The sequence below is a fragment of the Martes martes genome (genome assembly GCF_963455335.1).
Source record: "Martes martes genome assembly, chromosome: 1".
NCBI lineage: Eukaryota > Metazoa > Chordata > Mammalia > Carnivora > Mustelidae > Martes > Martes martes.
The window spans coordinates 55,484,563-55,505,318 of record NC_137888.1 but is presented as its reverse complement, the minus strand read 5'-3'; the positions used below and the strand labels follow the sequence as shown (position 1 = coordinate 55,505,318).

Genomic DNA, 20,756 nt, shown 5'->3' with positions numbered 1-20,756 from the left:
CGATAGCTAGTCATTCTTTAGTATTGTTTAGTCTCACAAGTAAACGTTAAGCTCTGTGTGTCAGCCTCTGGAAACAAGATTCTAACATAGCCACTCTCTTCAAGGATTTCGCTATCTAGAGGGAAAAGGAGGCATATAGTAAGCTAAAATGTAATGTGTAAGAGTTAGAGTGTGGTTTGATCACAGAGCAGGGATCATCCCACCCGTGAGAGTTATGTATTTGTGTTTCTAACATCCTAGTAATTTAACCACCCTTAAGGTATTTATGTTGGGGTTCACAGTTGATACTTGTGTTAGAAGTTAGGTGGATTGTGTTAACTGTGTTTAGTTAATGTTTCATGGAGAGACATGATTTCACCTTCATTTTAACCCACACAGCACATTAATAAGGTAGTCTGTCAAGATTAGCAGCAACATTTTTTGAGGGCTTGTTAGGTGTAGGATGCTGAGCTCTGTATTGAGGGCATACAAAGTTATAAAGCACAGTTCCTCCTTTGAAAAGGTACAGTACCCTTGGGGAAGCAATATTTAAAGAAAGGATAAATATAATACAGCAGCAACTTAAATTTCTGCAGAGTGCTATAGTTTTTAATATACCTTCATATTTGTTCTTTATGATAACCCTGTAAGGCGAGTTATTGTAAACACTTTATAAGAAAATTCAGTAGCTTCCCATTGTTATACAACTAACATGTGGCAGACAAAACAGTCCAAGCCACCTGACTCTAATCTGTAGCACCTTTTACTTTGACATAGTAAGAATGGAGTAGTTCATGTGGAAATCAGAGGATGAGGTTTCACAAGCCCTGTCCAGACACCAAAGACTATTTCAGGCTCTCGTGTGCAATGAAGACGTAAGAGTCTGGGCTGGGCCAAGACTAAAGGCTGAGAAATTAGCTGAAAGCCAGGAGTTTAAGTTGAGAGAATCCCAAGAAGCAGAGTCCAAAGGGAAATTTGTTGGGAGAGCTGCTAGGAGTTTTGTGAAGAGATAGGGTAGGAGAGCTGAAAATTTGTGGGGGCAGCTTTTAACCTGGCCTGATTTCATACGTCCTTTTGAAGACGGAGTTCCTTCAGAATGTCACAAAGCATTCTGAACCTAAATTTTAACAGGAATTGTAAGGTATGAGGGTTTTATTTGTAGTTTGCATGGATTATACAGTCATGTTAAGGTTGATGTAAGGCTGGTCCTACTGCATATACTTCATTTCCAAAGTATATGTGTTAGATTCTTACTGTTTGACTTTGCACATTGGTGAAATGTTTTATATCCACCACTTTTCAAGTACTCAGCAGCCACATGTGGTGGTTACCATATTGGACAGAATGGTAAACTTGGATTATTTGTTTTTAATGTTTTTAAAGTAATACATGCATATGTAAAAATATTCTAAGTGTTCAAAAGGTAAAAAAATGAAAAGTGAAAATGTCTTCCCCCCCACCTTCCCCCCCACCTCGTTTTTTTTCTCTCTCTCCAATGACATCCACTATTAAAACTTTCTGTTATTTCCTTTCAGGAATAGGAAGACATACCCATCAAAATTGTATATGTATAAGCTTTTTATAAATTAATTGACTATGCTAGGTATTCTGTTTCATATCTTTCTGTTTGTTTCATATCTTTAAAAAAATGTTATTAATACTCTATCCAAGAGGTCTTGACACGACTTTGCATTTAGCTCTAACTACCTGTTTTAAAGGTTGCCTAGTATCCCTTGTTCAGAAATAGAATTTATCAGTTTCCTATCTTAGGGTTTTGTTTTTTTTTTTAAGATTTTATTTATTTATTTGACAGAGAGAGATCACGAGTAGGCAGAGAGGAAAGCAGGGAGAGAGAGAGGAAGAAGCAGGCTCCCTGCCGAGCAGAGAGCCTGATGCGGGACTCAATCCCAGGACCCTGAGATCATGACCTGAGCCAAAGGCAGAGGCTTAACCCACTGAGCCACCCAGGCGCCCCCTATTTTAGGTTTTTATGTAGTTTCCTTTTTCTTTCTTTTGTTATTCAAACAGTATTGTGCTATATATAGTCTTTGTTTTGTATGTTTGTAGGGAGGAGTCTTAGCAGCGCTATTGCTGGATCAGAGGATAAGATCACAGCCTCTTAAGAAGGGCTCCTAGTGGTCCTCCATGACAAGTGCTATTTCTAAGCAAGGAGGCAGTATAGAATCTGGGGCAAGGGTAGGGTATAAAACACTAGATGGAAGGGGACCAGAGATAAAATAATGGTGAAGAAACTGGCTGTAAGATGATAAATATCTGTATCAATAGTCCGAAGGGTGGCCTTTAAGTTTAATCAGTACATCGCTTCTTGGAGTATTTAAGAAAAAAGTTTTACCTGTATATGTAGTTTATTGCAATATGTATATATTTTTATAACTGCTATTGTGTTTAATTTTGTCATACAAATATTACAATCATAATATGTTATATATAGTTTGGAAAATGCAAATATAAAGCAGAAGACAAATTTCACCCATACTCAGGAGAAAACTAATATTAATATTTTTATTTCTTATTTTTAAATATGTAGTAGTTTTTACATAGTTGAGATCATATTGTATGTACATGAGCTTATATTCAAATTTTGCTTATATTCTAATCTTGTTGATTTAATTTTCTTTCATTATTTTTTGCCTGCCATTTTTTTTCTTTTTTTTTTTTTTAGGTAATAGAAATCTAACATTGTTTTGGAATGAATTTGGATACCAGAATGACAAGGACAAGGAGAAATCTTTAGATTCTGTTCAGTATCAAAGACGACAAGCCATGGCCATCCCATTCATCATTCAGTGTGGTGAGTCTGGAATTCCATTCCAATCAGCAAACATTTAGTGTGGTCCCAATAGCAAGTCATTGTGCTTAAAAATGGGTTGTGAGAGGGACGTGAATGGGACAGGGTCTTGCTTTCAAGGAGATTAAGGTCCTAGGAAAGGTCCAGAAACACGTGAAACTAATTGTAATAGAGATGAAAATAAGGTAAATGAGGTCCAAGAAGTGTAAAGTTAGTTGAGGTTTCAAAAAAAGGGAGGTGGTAGAAGTTGAGGTCAAGCCTCATGACAGAGGTATCTTCTTCGATGTGGCCCCTTCTCTCTCTTTAGTTGTGGAGTTTGTCCTGCCAGTCTTCAGGTCTATGTCTGGGATATTTAGGGTGATGTGACAGTTATCTAGCGGTCTCTGTGGGATAAGGGGAGCCTGTGCTCCTTCGCCTATGCCGTCATCTTCCTCTGTGTCTCTCAAAGATAGAATTTTGAGAGGTGAAATAGTGGGGAGTATGTGTTAATATCAAGTGTACACTTCAGCTACAATTTTTGTGATAGAATAATAGAAACAGTTATTTTTTAAATTTTTAATACCTGGCACTGTGTTAAATATATAGTGCTTAGTAATTGACTAGCGAATGAATGATGAATGAATAATAAAAGATAAGACTGTTCAGGTTGAGTAAACCTATTAGAGGTCCTCGAATGCCAGAGTAAGGACTTTTTACTTTGATGAGGCTTTGGGGGTTTTTCAGTAGGAGAACAACATTACTGAGGCATTCAGCACTTAGGTTCATGTGCCTCTCATCCATCTTCTAGCCACTATATAAAGGGTTAGAGAATTAAAGATGCTCTTTACTACCTGCAAGGAATCTGCCATCCAGTGGGGAAGGCAGCCAGGCAAACAAAAAAGTGCACAATAGTGTGCAAAATTCTGTAGTTACTTACGCTGTGCCCAGGGAACACTTGTCCCATCTTGTCCCTGGGGTGGTCCAAAGAGGACCTGAGTGTCATATGTAACTTGTGGTATGGTAGCTCTGGCAGCTCAGTCCAGGATGATTTGGGGTAGGCCTAGCACCAAGGTTGAGGTCAGACCTGTGAGGAGACCACTGGCATCATCCAGGATCCAGGGGAGAAATTTATAAATGTCTGAAGAAAGGCATGGCTGTGCGATTTCAGAGGAACATACACGCCACACACTTAGAAGGAATCATTAAGGAAACTGATGTTGCAACAATATGCAACAACCTCTCGGTTGATAACAATAATGGCTAAAAGTTACTGTGTGTTTTTGATGAGTGCAGGGTACTGCCAGAATCCAACTTCCAGTATCCTCGAGCTGTATGAAATTGTGCAAATTCCTTGAATTCCATAAGCCTCAGTTTTCAGATTTACAAAACGGGGTTAGTATTTGTAGCTACATCGTACAGCTTTGTGAGAAAATGAATGAACAGATATGAAGTTTACTAAGTGCTTAGGATGGTGTATTAGGGTTCTCCAGAGAAAAAGAAGAAAAAGGATGAATGGATGAATGGTTAGACAGATAGATATTAATTCTGGGGAACTGGGTCACATGATTAAGGAGGCTGAAGGATCTCGAGACCTGCAGTCAGCAAGCTGGAGACCCAGGAGAGCCACTGGCTTTATTCCAGTTTGAGTCTGAAGGCCTGAGAATCGGGAGACCTGGTGATACAGTTCCAGTCTGAATGTTGACAGGCTTGATACTCAAGAATTGCTGACCTCGTAGTTTGAGTCTAAAGGCAGGAAAGAAACGGATGTCTCAGCTTAAGACAGAATGGGAACCTTACTTACAGGACAGTAAGCCTTTTTGTGTGTCTATTCAGGCCTTCGACTGACTAGATGAGACCCATCCATGTTAGGGAAGATAATCTTTACTCAGTCTATCAGTGCAAATGTTCTCATCCAAAACACTCTCACAGACACACTCAGAATAATGTTTGACGAGATATCTGGGTACCCTATGGACCAGTCGAACTGACACATAAAATTTACTGTCATGAATAATGCCTCGCAATGTTGGCTTTTATCATTATTATGTCATTTAATCCTCAATGATCCTTTTGGGTAAGTGCTAATATTAATCGCGTTTTACAGATGATGATACTGAAGCATAGACAAGTACTTTGTTCAAGATCATAGAGGCAGTAACTGGTAGAGCTATTCCAGTTCTTAGCCACTGTGACTTGAACACTGTGTTCTTAACCAATGTGGATACTGCCTTGATCTTAGATGAACAGAGAACATTTACCCAAGATCCATTACCTGTGTATGTGGATAGAATTCAGGGTTAGAGTTGAGAATAACCTGGAGAGACTGGAGTGCCTTGGTTCTACAGGCAGAGAAGGAGTGACAGGAAAAAACAGACAAAAGAAATCAGAAACTGGAGGCTGGAGGCTGGGGTAAGAGCAGGAGACAGGTGCAGAGTGAGGAATTGTGTAAATGGTTCAGAGAGCTTGATTTTCCTGGTTATGTTAGTCATGTGGTTGAAGATGGAAAGTGGTGTTGGCAGCAGAGGGATCGTAGGTCAGAGAAAATTGAAGAGTCGAGTCCCTAGACGTCTTCCTGTGGTTCAAGAAGAGGTGGGGACCTATTAGCAACATTCTTCTGGCTGAAAGGAGCAGGAACCAATTGATAAGAACTTAAGCAATAACAACGACAATGATAATTAACAACAGTTTATTGGTGGTGTCTTGGGGTAGCTTATAGAATCCCAGGCTAGTTGTGCCATCAGATATAAAGGTATGTGATCATGGATTCACTTGTCTCTGGATCAAAAGATACTTCATACTTTTAGTATGTGCAATCTAGTATGTTACTTGCTACGTTCCTTATGACTGCTTTCTTGTCTGTGATTTTGTTTTCATTATCAGATCTTTGCCTTAAATGGAGAGTCTTGCCTTCTTCTATTACTTATCAGGAAAAAGAATTTTTTGACCTCTGGATTTGTGCCAATAATCCTAACCGCTTGGAAAACAGGTAGTTTTTGATAGTTTTCTTAAATTCACTATCCATCTTTAATTCCCCAAATGCATATGTGTGAAACTGGAAAATGTCAGCGATAGATACATTTTAGCTTAATAGCAGTCATCCCTGTGAACTCTTTCTAGCTCCTTGCCACCTGTGGAAAGATACTTCGTTAGTGTGCTTTTCCATCAAGATAAAGGAGACCTGCATGTAACTATTTGCAAACTTTGGGATGTGCAGCTCTGTGCTTCCACTGGCAGGAGACAATGACACACTGTTGGAGTTCTGCCTTCTAGTTCATTTCCACACAACATACGGCCTTATTGTAAAGGAGCCTTATCCAGAGGGTGTCTCCAGGGGCACTAACCTGTTAGACCATGTGCTTTTTCTATTTAAGTCACATATTGATTTCATTGTTTTGTGCTCTTGGAGGAAGAACTTCAGGCTAAAACAGGAAAAAGACCAATTAAGTATTGATGAATGTCACTGTTATTATAGGCCCTTTAGACTTACGTTATTTTCCTCGGGGAGGGAATGAATGAGTATCCCCCTTTAATGAAGGTACCCCTGAATCAAATGTTGCTTCTCCATGGAGTTTTTTCTAAGTTCTTTGGCCTGGATAAGTGGATCAATATTGCTAATACAGACATTAGAGTAATAACTCCTGTTTTGTTATTTTTATCTAGCCCTAAAAAAAAGGGGGGGGGGAAATTAAAACACACACCCACACACACACACACACACACACACACACACACACCAACATTTAGAAACTGCTGCTACTACCCTTGCTACCTGGAGTCCCCAAGTTATTGTATTTAGAGACTAAGGAAAATAGCAGAGGTGGTAAGGGCTCTGTTAGATTCCTTATGGCCAAGGGCTTTCTAGTCTCATTTTTTTGGTTTGCAGCAGAATCTGTTTTCCTCAAATAAAATTTGTTCAAACCCCAAATACGTAAGATAAATGCAGAACTTTCCTGATTAAACTGGAAGCTGGGAATCTGAGGGCCTGAGACTCCACTTCTCATTTCTGTTCTGTACTCTCTGCAAAAAGCTTAGAGCTCCAGGGAGCCATGATTATAAATTACTGATCTAGCCTCACTCCTTCATTTTAGAGAAGTGAAAATTGAAGCCTGATGGAGGCTAAGAAACCTGTTCATGAGGCTACTGGCCAAGGTCTCTGACTCCTAACTGGGTTCCAGCCCTGGCTTGAAACTTAAGTATCTCCCACATAGGATCCAGGAGTTGGCTCGGTTTCAATATTAAGAAGAGTTACTCATATTGATCCCTCCCTATGAGCTAAGAACTTTTCCTGCAGCATTAGGATAGTGTTTAGAGTTCTGACTCTGGTGGGGCCACACTGTCTGTGTTTGACTCCTCTGGCTCCATTAGCTGTGAGATCTTGGATAGGTGATATAACCTCTCTTTAACTTGGCTTTCTATCACTTAGAATGGGGTATAATCATAGTATCTTTTGTGTCTTCTCTGGGTCCAGCTGAGCCCCTTAAAAGACAGTTTACTAAATTTACTAAGTTCCTGGTTACTGGGAGCTTCTGGGTCCCTCTCTACAGATCTAACCTGTACCTGTGACTTCTTAGCCCAGTTTTGGGCATTCCTGGACCCACAGAACTGGTATCTATCCTCTACGGTTTTCCCTACCTCCAGCTTACCATTGTCTGTGAATCGGCACATTCTCAACCTTCTGCCGTGAAAAGTGATGATGTCATCATAAAGCATTGCAAAATTAGTTTCAAAGCATCAGTTCTGGCTCTTTTATACATCCAAATGGTGTCCCTGATGACGACAGGCAAGAGAAATTTAGCCACATCAACAGAAGACTGATGGTCCTTCAAAGCTTAAAATGCAGAGTTGTCTTATAATTTTAGTCCTTGATTCTTGAAATATAATGACATGATTTTGACCATGTGTATTTCATTTCCGCTGAAAAGATTAGGACCCAAAAATATGCTTAATGTGACAGCAAGCAATTTGGGGGCCGTGTAAAGAAAAGCTCCTGATTATGAGGGCAATTACTTGAGAGTTGACACTTCCTTTATTGGAGGACATTAATGGTTCTGGTTCAGTATGGTAGGAAGGACCCTGTGTACTTTGAGAACATGCCCTGAAATAGCAAAACCTTATTCCATTTGATTTGGATAGAATCCCATAAAATCGGTGTATGAAAGTGATGAGAAGTACAGTATAGTTATTAGGTAACATTCGGTGAATGGAAGGCCTGAGTAATGGGGTAAAAACAAGGCATTGTCTGTATTTACAGAAAGTAGAGTGTTATTGTCAGCAGTTAATTGCCAATTGTCAGCAGGGTTAATGCCAATGAACAGCATTTAAATGAACATGTCTGCGTAACCAGAACTTAGCAGGAAACGTAGTAACAGCTTTTTCTTACGTAGCAATTACATATGTCATCTCATTTCCTCTTTACCATAACCATATGAACTTGCATCATTTCTCAGAGGAGGAAGCAGTGAGGGCAGGAGAGGCCCAGTGACTTGTCCAGGATGCCTCCCTAGAGCTGAGGCTTGAAGCCAAGCCTTTGGATGCAAACCTGTACTCTTGGTGCTTTATCACAGCCACTCTCTGAAGGCTTGCTCTCTAAATTTTTTTTATTGGACTATAGTTGACACACAATGTTACATTAGTTTCAGGTGTACAACACAGTGATTCAACATCTGTATATGTCGGGCTGTGCTCACTGCCGGGGAAGCTCCATCTGTCACCATGCAAATGCTATTACAGTATCACCCACTGTATTCCTAGTGCTGTGCCTTTTATCCCATGACCTGTTCATTCCATAGCTGGAAGCCTGTGTCACCTGTCCCCCTTCCCTCCTTTCACCCACCCTCCCACCCCTTTCCTTCTGGCAACCTCTGTATTTAGAAGGCTGATTCTGCTTTTTATTTGTTTATTCATTTGTTTTGTTTTTTAGATTCCGAAGGCCTCCTTTTACATTTCAGGAAGCCTCATGCCAGTCACATGCTCTGTGGTGACAAAATGCACCATTTTACAAATGGTAGTGTTCCGAGCTGGTCACCCAGGCAGGGTAAAATGAAGCCATTCTTCTTTGGACCACCAGAGCATCTTTTTCTTTTCCACTTTAAACACAGAGGGAGGTTAGACATTTTTTATCACAGTACCTGAGAAATAGGTACCCATAGACTTCCATTACATTCATGCTATGCGTTTATATCTGCATTTGGAAATAGGGATCACCAGCAGGGGAAAAGTGATGCTTATCATTCACTCGAACCAAAAAAGCCTGAAAACGATGTTTAAAATATCCATGGGTCATACTGCAAGTTAAATCTTTAAAGATCATTGAATGGGTTGTGTTTGATTAAAATCCTTGAGGTTTCTCTCCTCTGAATTAAAAGTTAATGTTTTTAAGTTAATGTTCATTTTCTCAAATGAAATAGAAACCCATATAGTTACCACCCCAGGGTCTTCGAATCAATACTGCAAGTGGCTGTATTTATAGTTGATGCCCCCTGATTGGTTTCTCTACCCCCCCTTTTTTTTAAAGTAACAATAACAACCAATACCATATGTGGGTGGAATTAAGTGTTTTTTCAGTCGTACTTGAATATGATTGTAGCTCCTCACTCTCCTCTCTTGCTAGGGGGAAGGGAAAAACACCCTGTAGCCTTGAAGAACAGAAATCATGGGTTTGATCTGCTTTGCTTTCCTGCGCTGGTTCAGAAGGGAGAAGGCCCCCTTTCTAGTCTCAACCTCCTCCTCTCCGTCCTAGCTTAACAACACATTTATTTTATACAAACTTTGCCCCCTCCTTTGGGTTCTGGTCAATAATAGAAAAACCCTTGTGTAAAGTAGGCTCTTAGAATCGACCCTGACATTTTGCTCCACTCTAGAACATTCCCAGCCTTACCCTGAATCGAGCCACACCCAAGGGGAGCTGAACTTCTTATCCTTAATAAGCCTCGATACGAGGGGAAACAACATAATAGCTCAATTTTTTGTTTGGCTAACTCAGCTTCCCAGAACATAGCCATGGAACCAAGAGTAGGGGAAAAACAGGACCCGCAACCTCTTGAGCCATATGTTTCAAAAGTTATTAGTATTTTATGTGACTATAAGGAGGGAGGCTCTCATTCACAGTCTGCTTACTGTCCATCTACATACAGTTCAGCTTGATTATATAGTACATGTGTTGATACAGCATAGCAGTGAGACCGGGAAGCGCAGTGGCTGCTGCAGCAGGGGAGGGAAGGATGTGTGACTGCTGCAGCCCGATCCTGGGGCTACTCCACGATGAAGGGCTGCCGGGGGGCTCGGTGACCCGCAAGCCTGTCACTGAACACGACACCCATCCCAAGGGTCCCTGCTCTTCACAGTCAGCCTTCATGGTGGATCCAGAAGCAGAATTATTTGGTGTCCTTTAGGAGACATATAGATCCCTACCTGACATTTTTGGGGAACAAAAAATGGCAATAATGAGATAGCTTCAGTATCTAAAAGCATTTTTGCAAAAGGCCTCATTTTATGATCTTTCAGGGTAAATGAAGCAGTTGTAAAAGAATGAATATATTCTCCCATTCTTGGAAGTAGACCACCCTCCACGTTTTCCCTTAAGCTCTTTTCCATGTGAACTGGCGATTTAATGTCTTGTATTACCTCAAGTCATCGATATACACTGCTCTTCCTTTGTGTTCAAATTTTGGATATAAGGCATAAAGAGAATCTGTTTATAGAAGTAAAACATCTTGTATAGACCGTAGTTTTATATTTCCTCCTGACGCTGTCTCCTGTTGATTCTGAAGTTGTCATCAGGCTGAACGCCTACCTTCCATCCCTCTGGGCACCATGAGCTCCGTGTCACCATCGAAAACTGAGAAAGAGAAACAACTTCAAGAGGTGGTCCAAAGGTATCACAATCGACTGGCAGACGCACAGCCACAGGTGAGCTGCTATTCTTTCCAGAATCTACTAGAACTCTAGAGCTCTTGGTTTTATGTGTGTGAAGCAACTAATGTGCTTTACCCCTATAAATTGTGTAGTTTCTTTTTTCCATCCTTTTTTGTCACATTCTTCTAATTTTGACTCCAAGGACTGCTCCAGAGACAGGAACAAGTGCCCCAGGGGCTCAGGAAGGAAGGAGAGTTAAAAAAAAAAAAAAATGAAAAACTACCTGTCATATTTAAGCCCATCTACACAACAGTGCATGAGAGGAACAGGGGGATTTATTTCCAGCCTGCAGAGGCACAGAGAGCTTCATATGGATGACATGGTCAAGACTGGGATATAAGTCTGTATGTTTCCAAAGGCTAGGCTCTTTTTGTTTCATTGGGCTTCTTCCATGAGGGTGGATTTTTGAGGTGAAGAGTTGTTCTTTTAAAAAATATTAGCCTACGGGCACCTGAGTGGCTCAGTGGGTTAAGCCTCTGCCTTCAGCTCAGGTCATGATCTCAGGGTCCTGGGATCGAGCCCGGCATCAGGCTCTGCTCAGCAGGGAGCCTGCTTCCCCCTCTCTCTCTGCCTGCCTCTCTGCCTACTTGTGATCTCCCTCTCTCTGTCAAATAAATAAAAAAAAATAAAATCTTTAAAAAAATTAGCCTATTTATATATAAATTCAGTGTCACTTAATTGTTAAGAAAACTCAATAAATAAAACGTAACTATCCATAAATATAAGTAACCGTGATTTCAAGGGAAAGAAAAAGTGGTATGGAGAAATATTATTTTCATCTCTTAACTAATGAAGTAATTAGATCTCTGTTTACTTTATAGATTTAATACCCAAATTCAGCACTTTTAAATTGGATAGCCTGTCAGCTTCCTCAAATAGAATTTGAGGAGGTCAGCAGCATATGTCCAAATGTGTTGACTCCTCTGTAAATGTCAGGAAATAAAATACTTGAATAGCAAATTCTCTTATGGAGAAAGAATAGATTCTCTGCTTACTACCTTATTATTATTAGTTGTATTCCCGTGCTTTTAGAAGATCAACTTTCTTCTCTACCTCATTTCATCTTCTTGCCCCTCCCACTTTGCTGGGCATCTGCCATGCAAGTCAGCCACCACTTGGGGTCACAACCAAGGAAATCTGACCCTCCTTTTTAGTCTGGAGTCTCTGGGTCTCTGGGGAAGACACTGAGAGTCACTTTGCAAACACATTCTCAGAAGCATTCCCCGTCCCCCCAAATTGGTGAAACTGTCTATAGTTCTTAGAGATTCTAGTCGTGGGTTTGATAACAGAGGTCAGAAGTAAGGGTATCTCAACCCACAGTTTCTTTAATTGACAAGCAGGTGTAAAGTCCGATCTTTCCAACATGGAATGTCTTCATTCTTATTAGCCACTCCCTGTAGATTTGTGAAGGCACACAGCGTCTCCTGAAGTGCCACTGCCTTTATTGCAGTCTCTGAATGCTTTTTTCTTTCCCGTGGAGGTCAGAGCTGACCCTTGGATGTGCCAATCACAAAGTCTTGAATAGTGCCAGTCACAAAAGTCTTGATTATCTTTTTGTTTGTTTAGAATTGGATGTTTTATTCCTTACTAAGGTAGAGATTTTGAGGGTAGTTCTTGGGGTAACCTATTTGGGCCATCCATTCTGCTTATTCTTTCTTGGTAGTTGAGTTTTTCATAAGAATTTCATAAGACAGGTTTATAGATTCAGTCTGTTTGATGTGTAAACAAAGAAGGTTAGCAGTCCCTGCCTAGAGACTTGCTCCCATCAGTTTAAAGAACCAAGGAATCCTCCCCCTCCTCCCTTGCCCCTTTTCATGAAGGTAGGTGATCCTAGCATCTTTAACTCCCTTTCAGCACTGCCCTTAACTGACCCTAATTCTGTGGTCCTCAAGGAAAACTTTGTTTAGAGTTCACCAACCATGGCCAACCAGTTAACTTTAAGGAGGTCATTGATCACATACTTGCTTTTGGGTCTCCCCCCTGCCAGGCATTGTGGGGAAGATGGAGTAACTCTTATACCACAGTGTGAGCTCTTTGAAAGCAGAGATAGTCTTGGTCTTGTTCACTGTAAATCTGTTGCCTAACACAGTGCCTGGCAAGCAGTAGGTATTCAGTAGTTGTTGGGCCAATATACAGAACACGCACTCACATAATAAACACTCCTTTCCTGGACCAAGCCAAATAGCTATTTGAAAATTAGCAACCACCACAACACGATACTAGTTCAGTATCTGTCTGATCACAACTGAAACCACTAGAGAAGTTTAGGACATGAAGTGAGTGAGGGCAGCTTTATTCAAAAAAGGGTTCACAGAAGAAGTGGCACTTAGCTTGTATCTTGAAGTCTATTCCAGAGAATTAGGGGAAATGACAGGGCAGGCATTCTAAGTGAGAAAAACATTATACAAGAAGAGTTGGAGATCAGTACTGACTTGTTCCTTCAGGAAGCCAATCCTTTAAATTATATGCTAAACTTATGTATTTTAAAAAATAGACTTAGCATCTATGTGACATGTCTCTCTTTTAAAGACCGTGTAACTCGTTATAAAATATGGTAATTGTTGAATAGATGACCTCTGGAAGGTGACCTCAATTCCCCTTTCACAAAAATAACCCATGAAAATATTCAAAAACTGTATTTTGGTGATCACTGCCTGATGCCAGAAACAAGACTCAAAACCATCCAATATTCATTGTGAATTTGCTTTTTTTCCTGACTGCCTTTTAAAAGAAGTTCTGTCAGAATACAACACAGACAGGGCTGGGAAAGGCAGGAAAATAGGGCATTAGTGCCCTTCAGGTACAATGCAGACATGATTCAAGTGTGGAGTAGGTACCACTAGAAAATCAGGAGCTGGCTAGCATGTGACCATGATTCACTATGTCTGCGGGTGGTGCCCATTCTCCCATATTCCGGAAATAATAAGGTGCTTGCCATGGAATTATGGTCTGCCCCCTCTTGTTCTCTCTCCCTGCCTCCCTCTACCAGTGCCTGCTTACTTATCCATTGACTAGACTGGGAAACAAATATAAAAATGACCTAAGTCTGCATATCCCATTTCTTACTTTCTCTTATTTCATCTTTCATGGCTGAAAGCATCCTGATCTGGAAAAATGAAAAGTTGACTAGGTTCATCAAAGAACTTTCTGGATCTTAGATTCTGTGGCTCTGGGCTTTGTGTTACGGACAAGCAGGAGTGAACGAATAATGGTAGCAGAGATAGTATTATGGTGGTAATATGTGAAGTTGGCAGCTATAGCCTCTTTTCCACTCCTCACACGCCCACCTGCTGTGTCGAGTGACTAACTCTTAGAAGCAGCGCCTACCTGATTCCCTGGTTAGATAGTGCTTGCAGTGAGTCAGGAAGCTGTTCTGGTGAGAGAGGTAACCACTGAGATCAGTGGTTAGATCGGGTCCTCTCCTTCCCAGGAGTAAATGAGGTAGCGAGGTCCAAAGCTGTCATTTCCACAGATGGTATTTTATGAAATCGCTGCAACAGAACAGTTACATTAATTATAGCAAAAGAGGAAAGTAAAGTTCAAAGACGTTAAATAACTTGAATCGATCACACATTTTTAAATGGTGCAGTTGGAATTTGTTTCCTTTTTGTCTAATTTCACCAAGGATCTGCTTAGTCTTATAAGGATAAACACACACAGAAAGGGCCTAAGAACATTTACAAAGGCAACAAACCAATATATTGCAAAACCTATTTGTTAAGGAAAATACTGAAGTTCAGTAACCTAACAGGAGAGCTCAAATTCAAGATGTAATTGATAAACTGTGTCGGCAACCCAACACCCTCTCTATAAATTGTGCTTCCAAAACGGCCCATGCCACTTGTTCTCTTTTCCAAAGGGATGAATGAATAATCTGTTCCTCACTCCACTTTCAAGTTCACGCCTCTGTACCTGCAGTTTTCTATACCAAGTGACAAGTGCCATCTGCTGGCCAAATGATGAAGCATTTTCATTTTCATTGTGTCACTCTTGACTGCTCAGCTACTAAGTGGCATGTTACTTGAATAATTGTTATTCTGTTTTTTCAGTAAACCTAAACAATAATTTTAAAACCATAGAGTCGAGTTACGTAATCAGTTTCTCTGCATTCCAGGAACTTTCCAGTCCTCAAATTTGCCCTTTTCTCAGTTTGAACTTACCAATTAGATGCTCATCACCTTCTACTGTGTGACAAGGATGGCAGCATCAATAATCATGCATGTGGCATATAGTTTTAGGTGCACTTGTTCAGGGTGTTGTGGTCCCACTTTAAATCCACTTAATGCCTTTAGTCGTTATAAAACAGATCATATCCCGATTCCCTGAGTAAAGCGTACTCTATTACCCATTTGTCCAGAAGTACTGTTAATGGATATTTATTTATATAATCCCTGCTCAGACTGTGTTTCCAGTATCACTTACGTATCCTGTAGGACTTTCTGGGTTCATCTTTTCTGATTAATATTAATTTTTTAAAGATTTTATTTATTTATTTGGCAGAGAGAGACATAGTGAAAGAGAGAACATAAGCAGGGGGAGTGGGAGAGGGAGAAGCAGGCTCACGCTGAGCAGGGAACCCGATGTGGGGCTCGATCTCGGGATCCTGGGATCATGACCTGAGCTGAAGGCAGATACTTAACAACTGAGCCACCCAGGTGCCCCTAATATTAATTTCTTATCCTACAGTCTAGGCTTTCCCTAATCTGCCACTACTTCCTTTCCGGCATTACAGTGGACCCTTGAGCAACACAGGTTTGAATGGCGCTGGTCCACCTCTCTGGATTTTTTTCCCCCCGATAAATATAGTACAGTATTATAAATGTATCCTCTCTTCCCTGTGATGTTATTAATAACATTTTTTTTCTCTAGTTTGCTTTACTGTAAGAATGCAGTATGTAATCCATCCAACATACAAAGTAAGTGTTCATTTGACTGTTATGAGTAAGTCTTCTGGCCAATTATAGGCTATTAATGGTCAGGCTTTGGGGGAGTCAAAAGTGTACGCAGATTTTCAGTTCTGCAGATGTTGAGGCCGCAACCTGTATGTTGTTCAAAGGTCATCTGTAGTGTCTTCCTCTCTGCAGGAGTCCCCCTGAGCCTCATTTCCTTAGCGGTGTTCTCCCTCTCCCTGCTAATCTGAGTGCCTTTGTTCCTTCCGTTGTGTCTTGAGTGGCCTCTGTCTCTTCCACTATTCTTCAAGATCCAAAAATAATGTCATTCCTGTATGAAGTGTTTTTTCTCATTCCCTACCTGTAAAAATGTCTTCTTTCCAGTTCTCTTTGTTCTGAATGGGTCTTTCTTAAAACGTGTTTTACTCTCTACATGGTATGATAGTTACATGTGTATCTGTTCTGTCTCCTACTTTAAACTGTAAACTTTTAGAAAGAAGGGGCCATTTTATTCATCTTTCGATTCCCCAAACACCTAGGCCTGAACCTTTCACGTAATAAGCATTTATCAAACAGTGAATGCTGGATTGAAGGCATAATTTGATTTATGCAGAACTCCTCATGAAACAGGTCCCAAAACAAATATTTTTCATTTGATTGAACGGGTCGACTCTATAAAGGTTAGACTTAACACTTTCTGCATATATTATTGGAGACCAAAGTGTTCTGACACTTGGTCAGAATAAGGTGTGGCACTGGGATGGGAGTATAGAGACCGTATTTGGATTTCATTTGCTACGTTCATGGTCTTTGCGTCAAGTGCAGAGCTGGTGTAAAATGTGCCTATTGGAAGGGATTCCAGCAGTAGCATTCTGTTCTTTCGCAGTGCTCACATGGACACAAAAAAATGAGATCATGTCATCTGACAATTCCCACATTGGTTGTTTTAGCAGTAAATGCAGAGCAAAGGAGGCTTCCTGAACTTTTCGCTATGTTTTTCAAATTGAAATGGCATATCTGAATACAACTGTGTAATGAAGACTATGAATGCATTTTCCCATTTAGAACTTAATCTTTTAAATGTGTCATTATTGTGTAGGATGCTGAGATTTCAAATCTGTATAACTGCAGAGACAGATGCCTTAGAAAATATATTTATTCACCAAGAGTACTTTTCAGCCTTCTTACATAAACCGCCCTGATCGAAAATTTATGATACCTAAAGACCCTTGTCTAACAAGAAGCTATTATCTTCACTGTAGTTGAAATATTTTACCTTATTACTCTTGCTACAAAGATCCCATTTCTCTGTGATGATGTGTTGTTTTTCTAAAAGGGCTAACGCATAATGTACTCGCACTCGTGGGCCCTGCATTCACAGCACAGCAAATGAGACGTGAAGCGAATGGCTCGTGTGGCACAAGTTTATAAGTTCCTTGAGGCTGGATACCGGGTGTTCTTTTTCTCGGGTCCCTCCTATCTTCACACCTGGCTTGGTGTCCAGCACAGTAAAGATCTCCCAGAACATGCTCACTTTCCTGACTGGAATTGCTTGTCTGAATTATTTTCTGACTCAGCCTCTCCTGAGGAGCTGGTGTCACTCTCCCTGACAGAACGGCACTGTCAGGGCTCCCTGCACAAACCACTGGCCCAGTGCGAGCAGTTAGAGACTCATCAGAACAGCCCAGAACAGAAGCCTGCAGGGAGCAGTGTGGTGTGAGGGGCCCAGGACAGTCCCTGCTCCTGGCTTCATAAGTCACCCTGTTCTGCCCCAGAGCTTGGGACCGAGAAATTCCATCCACTTCTGTCTGTTGCTAGGTTTCCCAAGCAGGTCCCAGGAAAAGCAGGTCCCAGGACAGCTGCTGGGGGCCACTAGGAACGGGAGTCCAGAAGGAACTCATCTTTCCTCCAGGAAGGACAGAAGCAGCTTTGACAGGGGCAGGTAGCCTTGCCACATTACACCTCTCACTCTGTGTGGCAGTCGGTCACTCCTCTTCACATCCACAGAGATGAAGAAAGAAGTTCAGGTGTGTTGTCGGAAACGATTTTCACCAGAGGGGTACCAATTTGGGTCTCAATGCAAGTACACCCAGTCCATCTCCGCCATGTAAAAATTCCTTGGGTGCCTGAACGCATGTACAACCAGTTCTCAATTATTGTGCGTGCTCTGTAGGGATGAACAGAGGCTGCCTGATACCCTGGAAAACTGCAGGCCTGTTTCCTGACCCCCCAGTGTAAGGTACAGACATTTGGCTTCCTTCCAAAGCAGACTTCTTTCTGGTCCCTTCTGAAGGAACACTGTGTCTCTGAGCCTGTGTCCCTGAGCACCGGCACTCCTGAGTCTGCCCCTCGAAGCTTGCATTCCATTTCTTGTTAGACCACATCTCCTCTCTTCCTCAGGACCCAGCTTCACATTTTCAGTTCTGTCTAAGGAACTGTACTTCCTGATTGTTCTGATTTTGAAGTCAAACCCCCTATCTTGTTCCTCTTGATTTAAGATCGTTAAGCCTTTGCCATCTGATTGTCTTCTTTGAGTCTGGTTCCTTCCTCTGCCCTAACTCCTATAGGCGTGAGTGAAGTTCAAACGTAATCTCTGTTTTCTACCTTGTCCTTGACCAGCTAGTGCTTTAACCCTGCTCCTTCAGTCACTCTTGCTCGCCCAGACCCAGCCTAATATAGGCCAGTCTCTTGACACACCTGGGGGCTCTCACCCAGACACAGAGAATTAACTGTTATTTGCCCATGACCTTTCTTTCTAATGGTCTAGAATCAGCCTTCCTCTATTCAGAGAATTCTAAAGGAGGTCTTCTTGCCAAGACCATTAGTAATAATTCCTGGTATTTGAAAATAAGTATTATTTAAAATGTTTCTTAACAAGGGCAGATCTAGTTGTTTTGGATCTTGAAGTTTGTACAGTTTTGCTCCCCCCACCAAGAAAAAAAAGAAACTGCAAAATTTATAAGTATGAAGTTGGGGTCAGAGCCTTGGAGGAGGCCTGTGTTGGGGAGGGGTCTTGAAGCCAAAGCTTCATTTGCTCCATGGTTTATCTGCCACTTGCTTCTGCATATACTGGGCCATTTGTTCTCCACAGGGTTTTTTGTATTAAGATAATTGCATTTTCTTTTATATATATATTTCCAATTCCCTTCTCCTCTCCAGTTTCTTCCCGGAAATTTCCATAACTATGTATGTTTTGGTGAATTCAAAAACTATCCTAAGTGATTAACTGTATGTAGTCTGTAGATGAGAATGTTATTTTGAGCCGAAGGCAGATGCTTAATGACTGAGCCACCCAGGCACCCCTCAAATTTTAAAAATTAATTTTTTAAAAAATTTATTCATAAGAGAGAGAGGCAGAGAGAGGTAGAGGGAGAAGCAGACTCCTCGAGGAGCAGGGAGCCCGACACAGGGCTCGATTCCAGGACCCTGGAATCACGACCTGAGCCAAAGGCAGACACTTAACCGACTGAGCCATCTAGGTGCCCCTCACATCTTTATTTAAATTCTAGTTGGTTAACATACAGTGCAAGATTGGTTTCAGGAGTAGAATTCAGTGGTTCATCACTTACACACAACACCGAGTGCTCATCATAACAAGTGCCCTCCTTGATCCCTGTCATCCATCTGGCCCATCCCCCATCCACCTCCCTCCACCAACCCTCAGTTTGTTCTTTATAGTTAAGACTCTCTTATGGTTTGTTTCCCTCTCATAGGTGAGGAGTTAAAGGAGAAGGATGAAGGGAAGGACTAAATGACAGTAGTGCTTAGAACATACCACTGTTAGAGCTGCCTTAAGTGTACTGACTCACTTAAACCCTATGACAGTCCTATGATTTTTATAATTCCTCATTCATGGAAGAGGACACTGAGGCACAGAGAAGTAACTTGCCAAGAGTGGAGTTAAGAAACTGGAGAACACAGTCCTCTGACACGGTCAGGGTCCAGACCCCTCACTCTGATATTAAGCCATGTCCCTCTCTTGGCTTAAGTCACCTAAGCAGGAGAGGACTATAGATAGAGTTAAAATAGGAGATTGATTTCTTATTTCAAAGCTGTTTGAAGTACTCTGGTATCTTACTTTCAGTTTAGATTGATAGCTCTTCAGTGTGGGAGATATTGAGAAATTAATAGCTAGCAACAATCATCATTTTTCTTTTTGAGGTACCCCATCTCTATTTAGGCAGATATGGAGGGCAGCAAGCTCATTGGAAGGCGGTACAGAGGGAGTATGCTTTGGGGCTCCTAGAGATGCTGGAGGCAGCTGAATGTGGTAGGCAGCACTGGCCTGGTGTCAGGATCCTGGGCTGCAGGTCCCAGCTCTTGTTTCTGGGCAGCAGACCTCAGGCCTGCTCGATCCTAGCATCCCCTAGCCTGAGAAGAAGAAGGGGAGTAGGGGTGCATGGGTGGCTCAGTCAGCTGAGCATACAACTCTTCATTTCAGTTCAGATTATGATCTCAGGTTTGAGATGGAACCCCCCAGGCTGAGCATGAAGCCTGCTTGGGATTCTCTCTCTGTCTCCCTCTGCCCCCCACCCCCACTCCACACTCGCTCCCTCACTCTCTGTCTCTCACTCAAGTAAATAAATAATAAAAAGAAGGGGATTAAACTAGTTGTTTATGAAGATCCACTGAAATTTTAGAGCCTGTGAATATTGCCCATGTTTGTTACAAGCTGTTAAGTTTTAAATATCTATATTTGTTCATTTTATTCTGAATATAAACATGAGGTTTCTGGAGCAAAGGAAATTATTATTTAATTATAGCAAATAATTGTGCTGATTCGCATTTGTCCTAATTTGTATCCCTGAGGCAGTGGATGAGATGAGTCAGATCAGATGTTGTCCTATATATACCAGAGTTTGTACTACTGGTAAAGAACTCTGAGAAAAGGAAAAGGAAAAGGGAAAAGGGAAATGAGAAGAAAAAAGAATCTGGATGTTTATATAGGAGAAGGACAGCCACCTTCCTATTCCCCTCCATACACACACCCCTTTACTCTTTTGGGAGGTATCCTGGATTCTTACTCTTATCCTTTGGAATATAAATAAATCTTTCTTGGGGAAGATAAGACTAGCTTCTCCAGCTTTATAACTGGCAATGTCTACATGGTCGCAAATTCTATTCTCCCCTTAAAATGTAAACACGTACCTCCAAGGAGGTAAGTCTCTCTGGAGGTAATGCCTTCA

At 41.3% G+C, this 20,756-nt stretch overlaps 1 protein-coding gene across 1 annotated transcript in view; it reads left to right on the top strand.

Annotated features, from left to right (window-relative positions):
• The window catches only part of MORC1 (MORC family CW-type zinc finger 1), a gene marked incomplete at both ends in the record, with an annotated part of 175,129 nt that overhangs the window by 97,188 nt on the left and 57,185 nt on the right, over positions 1-20,756 (top strand). The window contains 3 exons of the mRNA XM_080799256.1: positions 2,663-2,791; positions 5,648-5,753; positions 10,537-10,675. Of these exons, the coding sequence (XP_080655382.1) occupies positions 2,663-2,791; positions 5,648-5,753; positions 10,537-10,675 (374 nt within the window). The remainder of the gene's footprint in view (positions 1-2,662; positions 2,792-5,647; positions 5,754-10,536; positions 10,676-20,756) is intronic.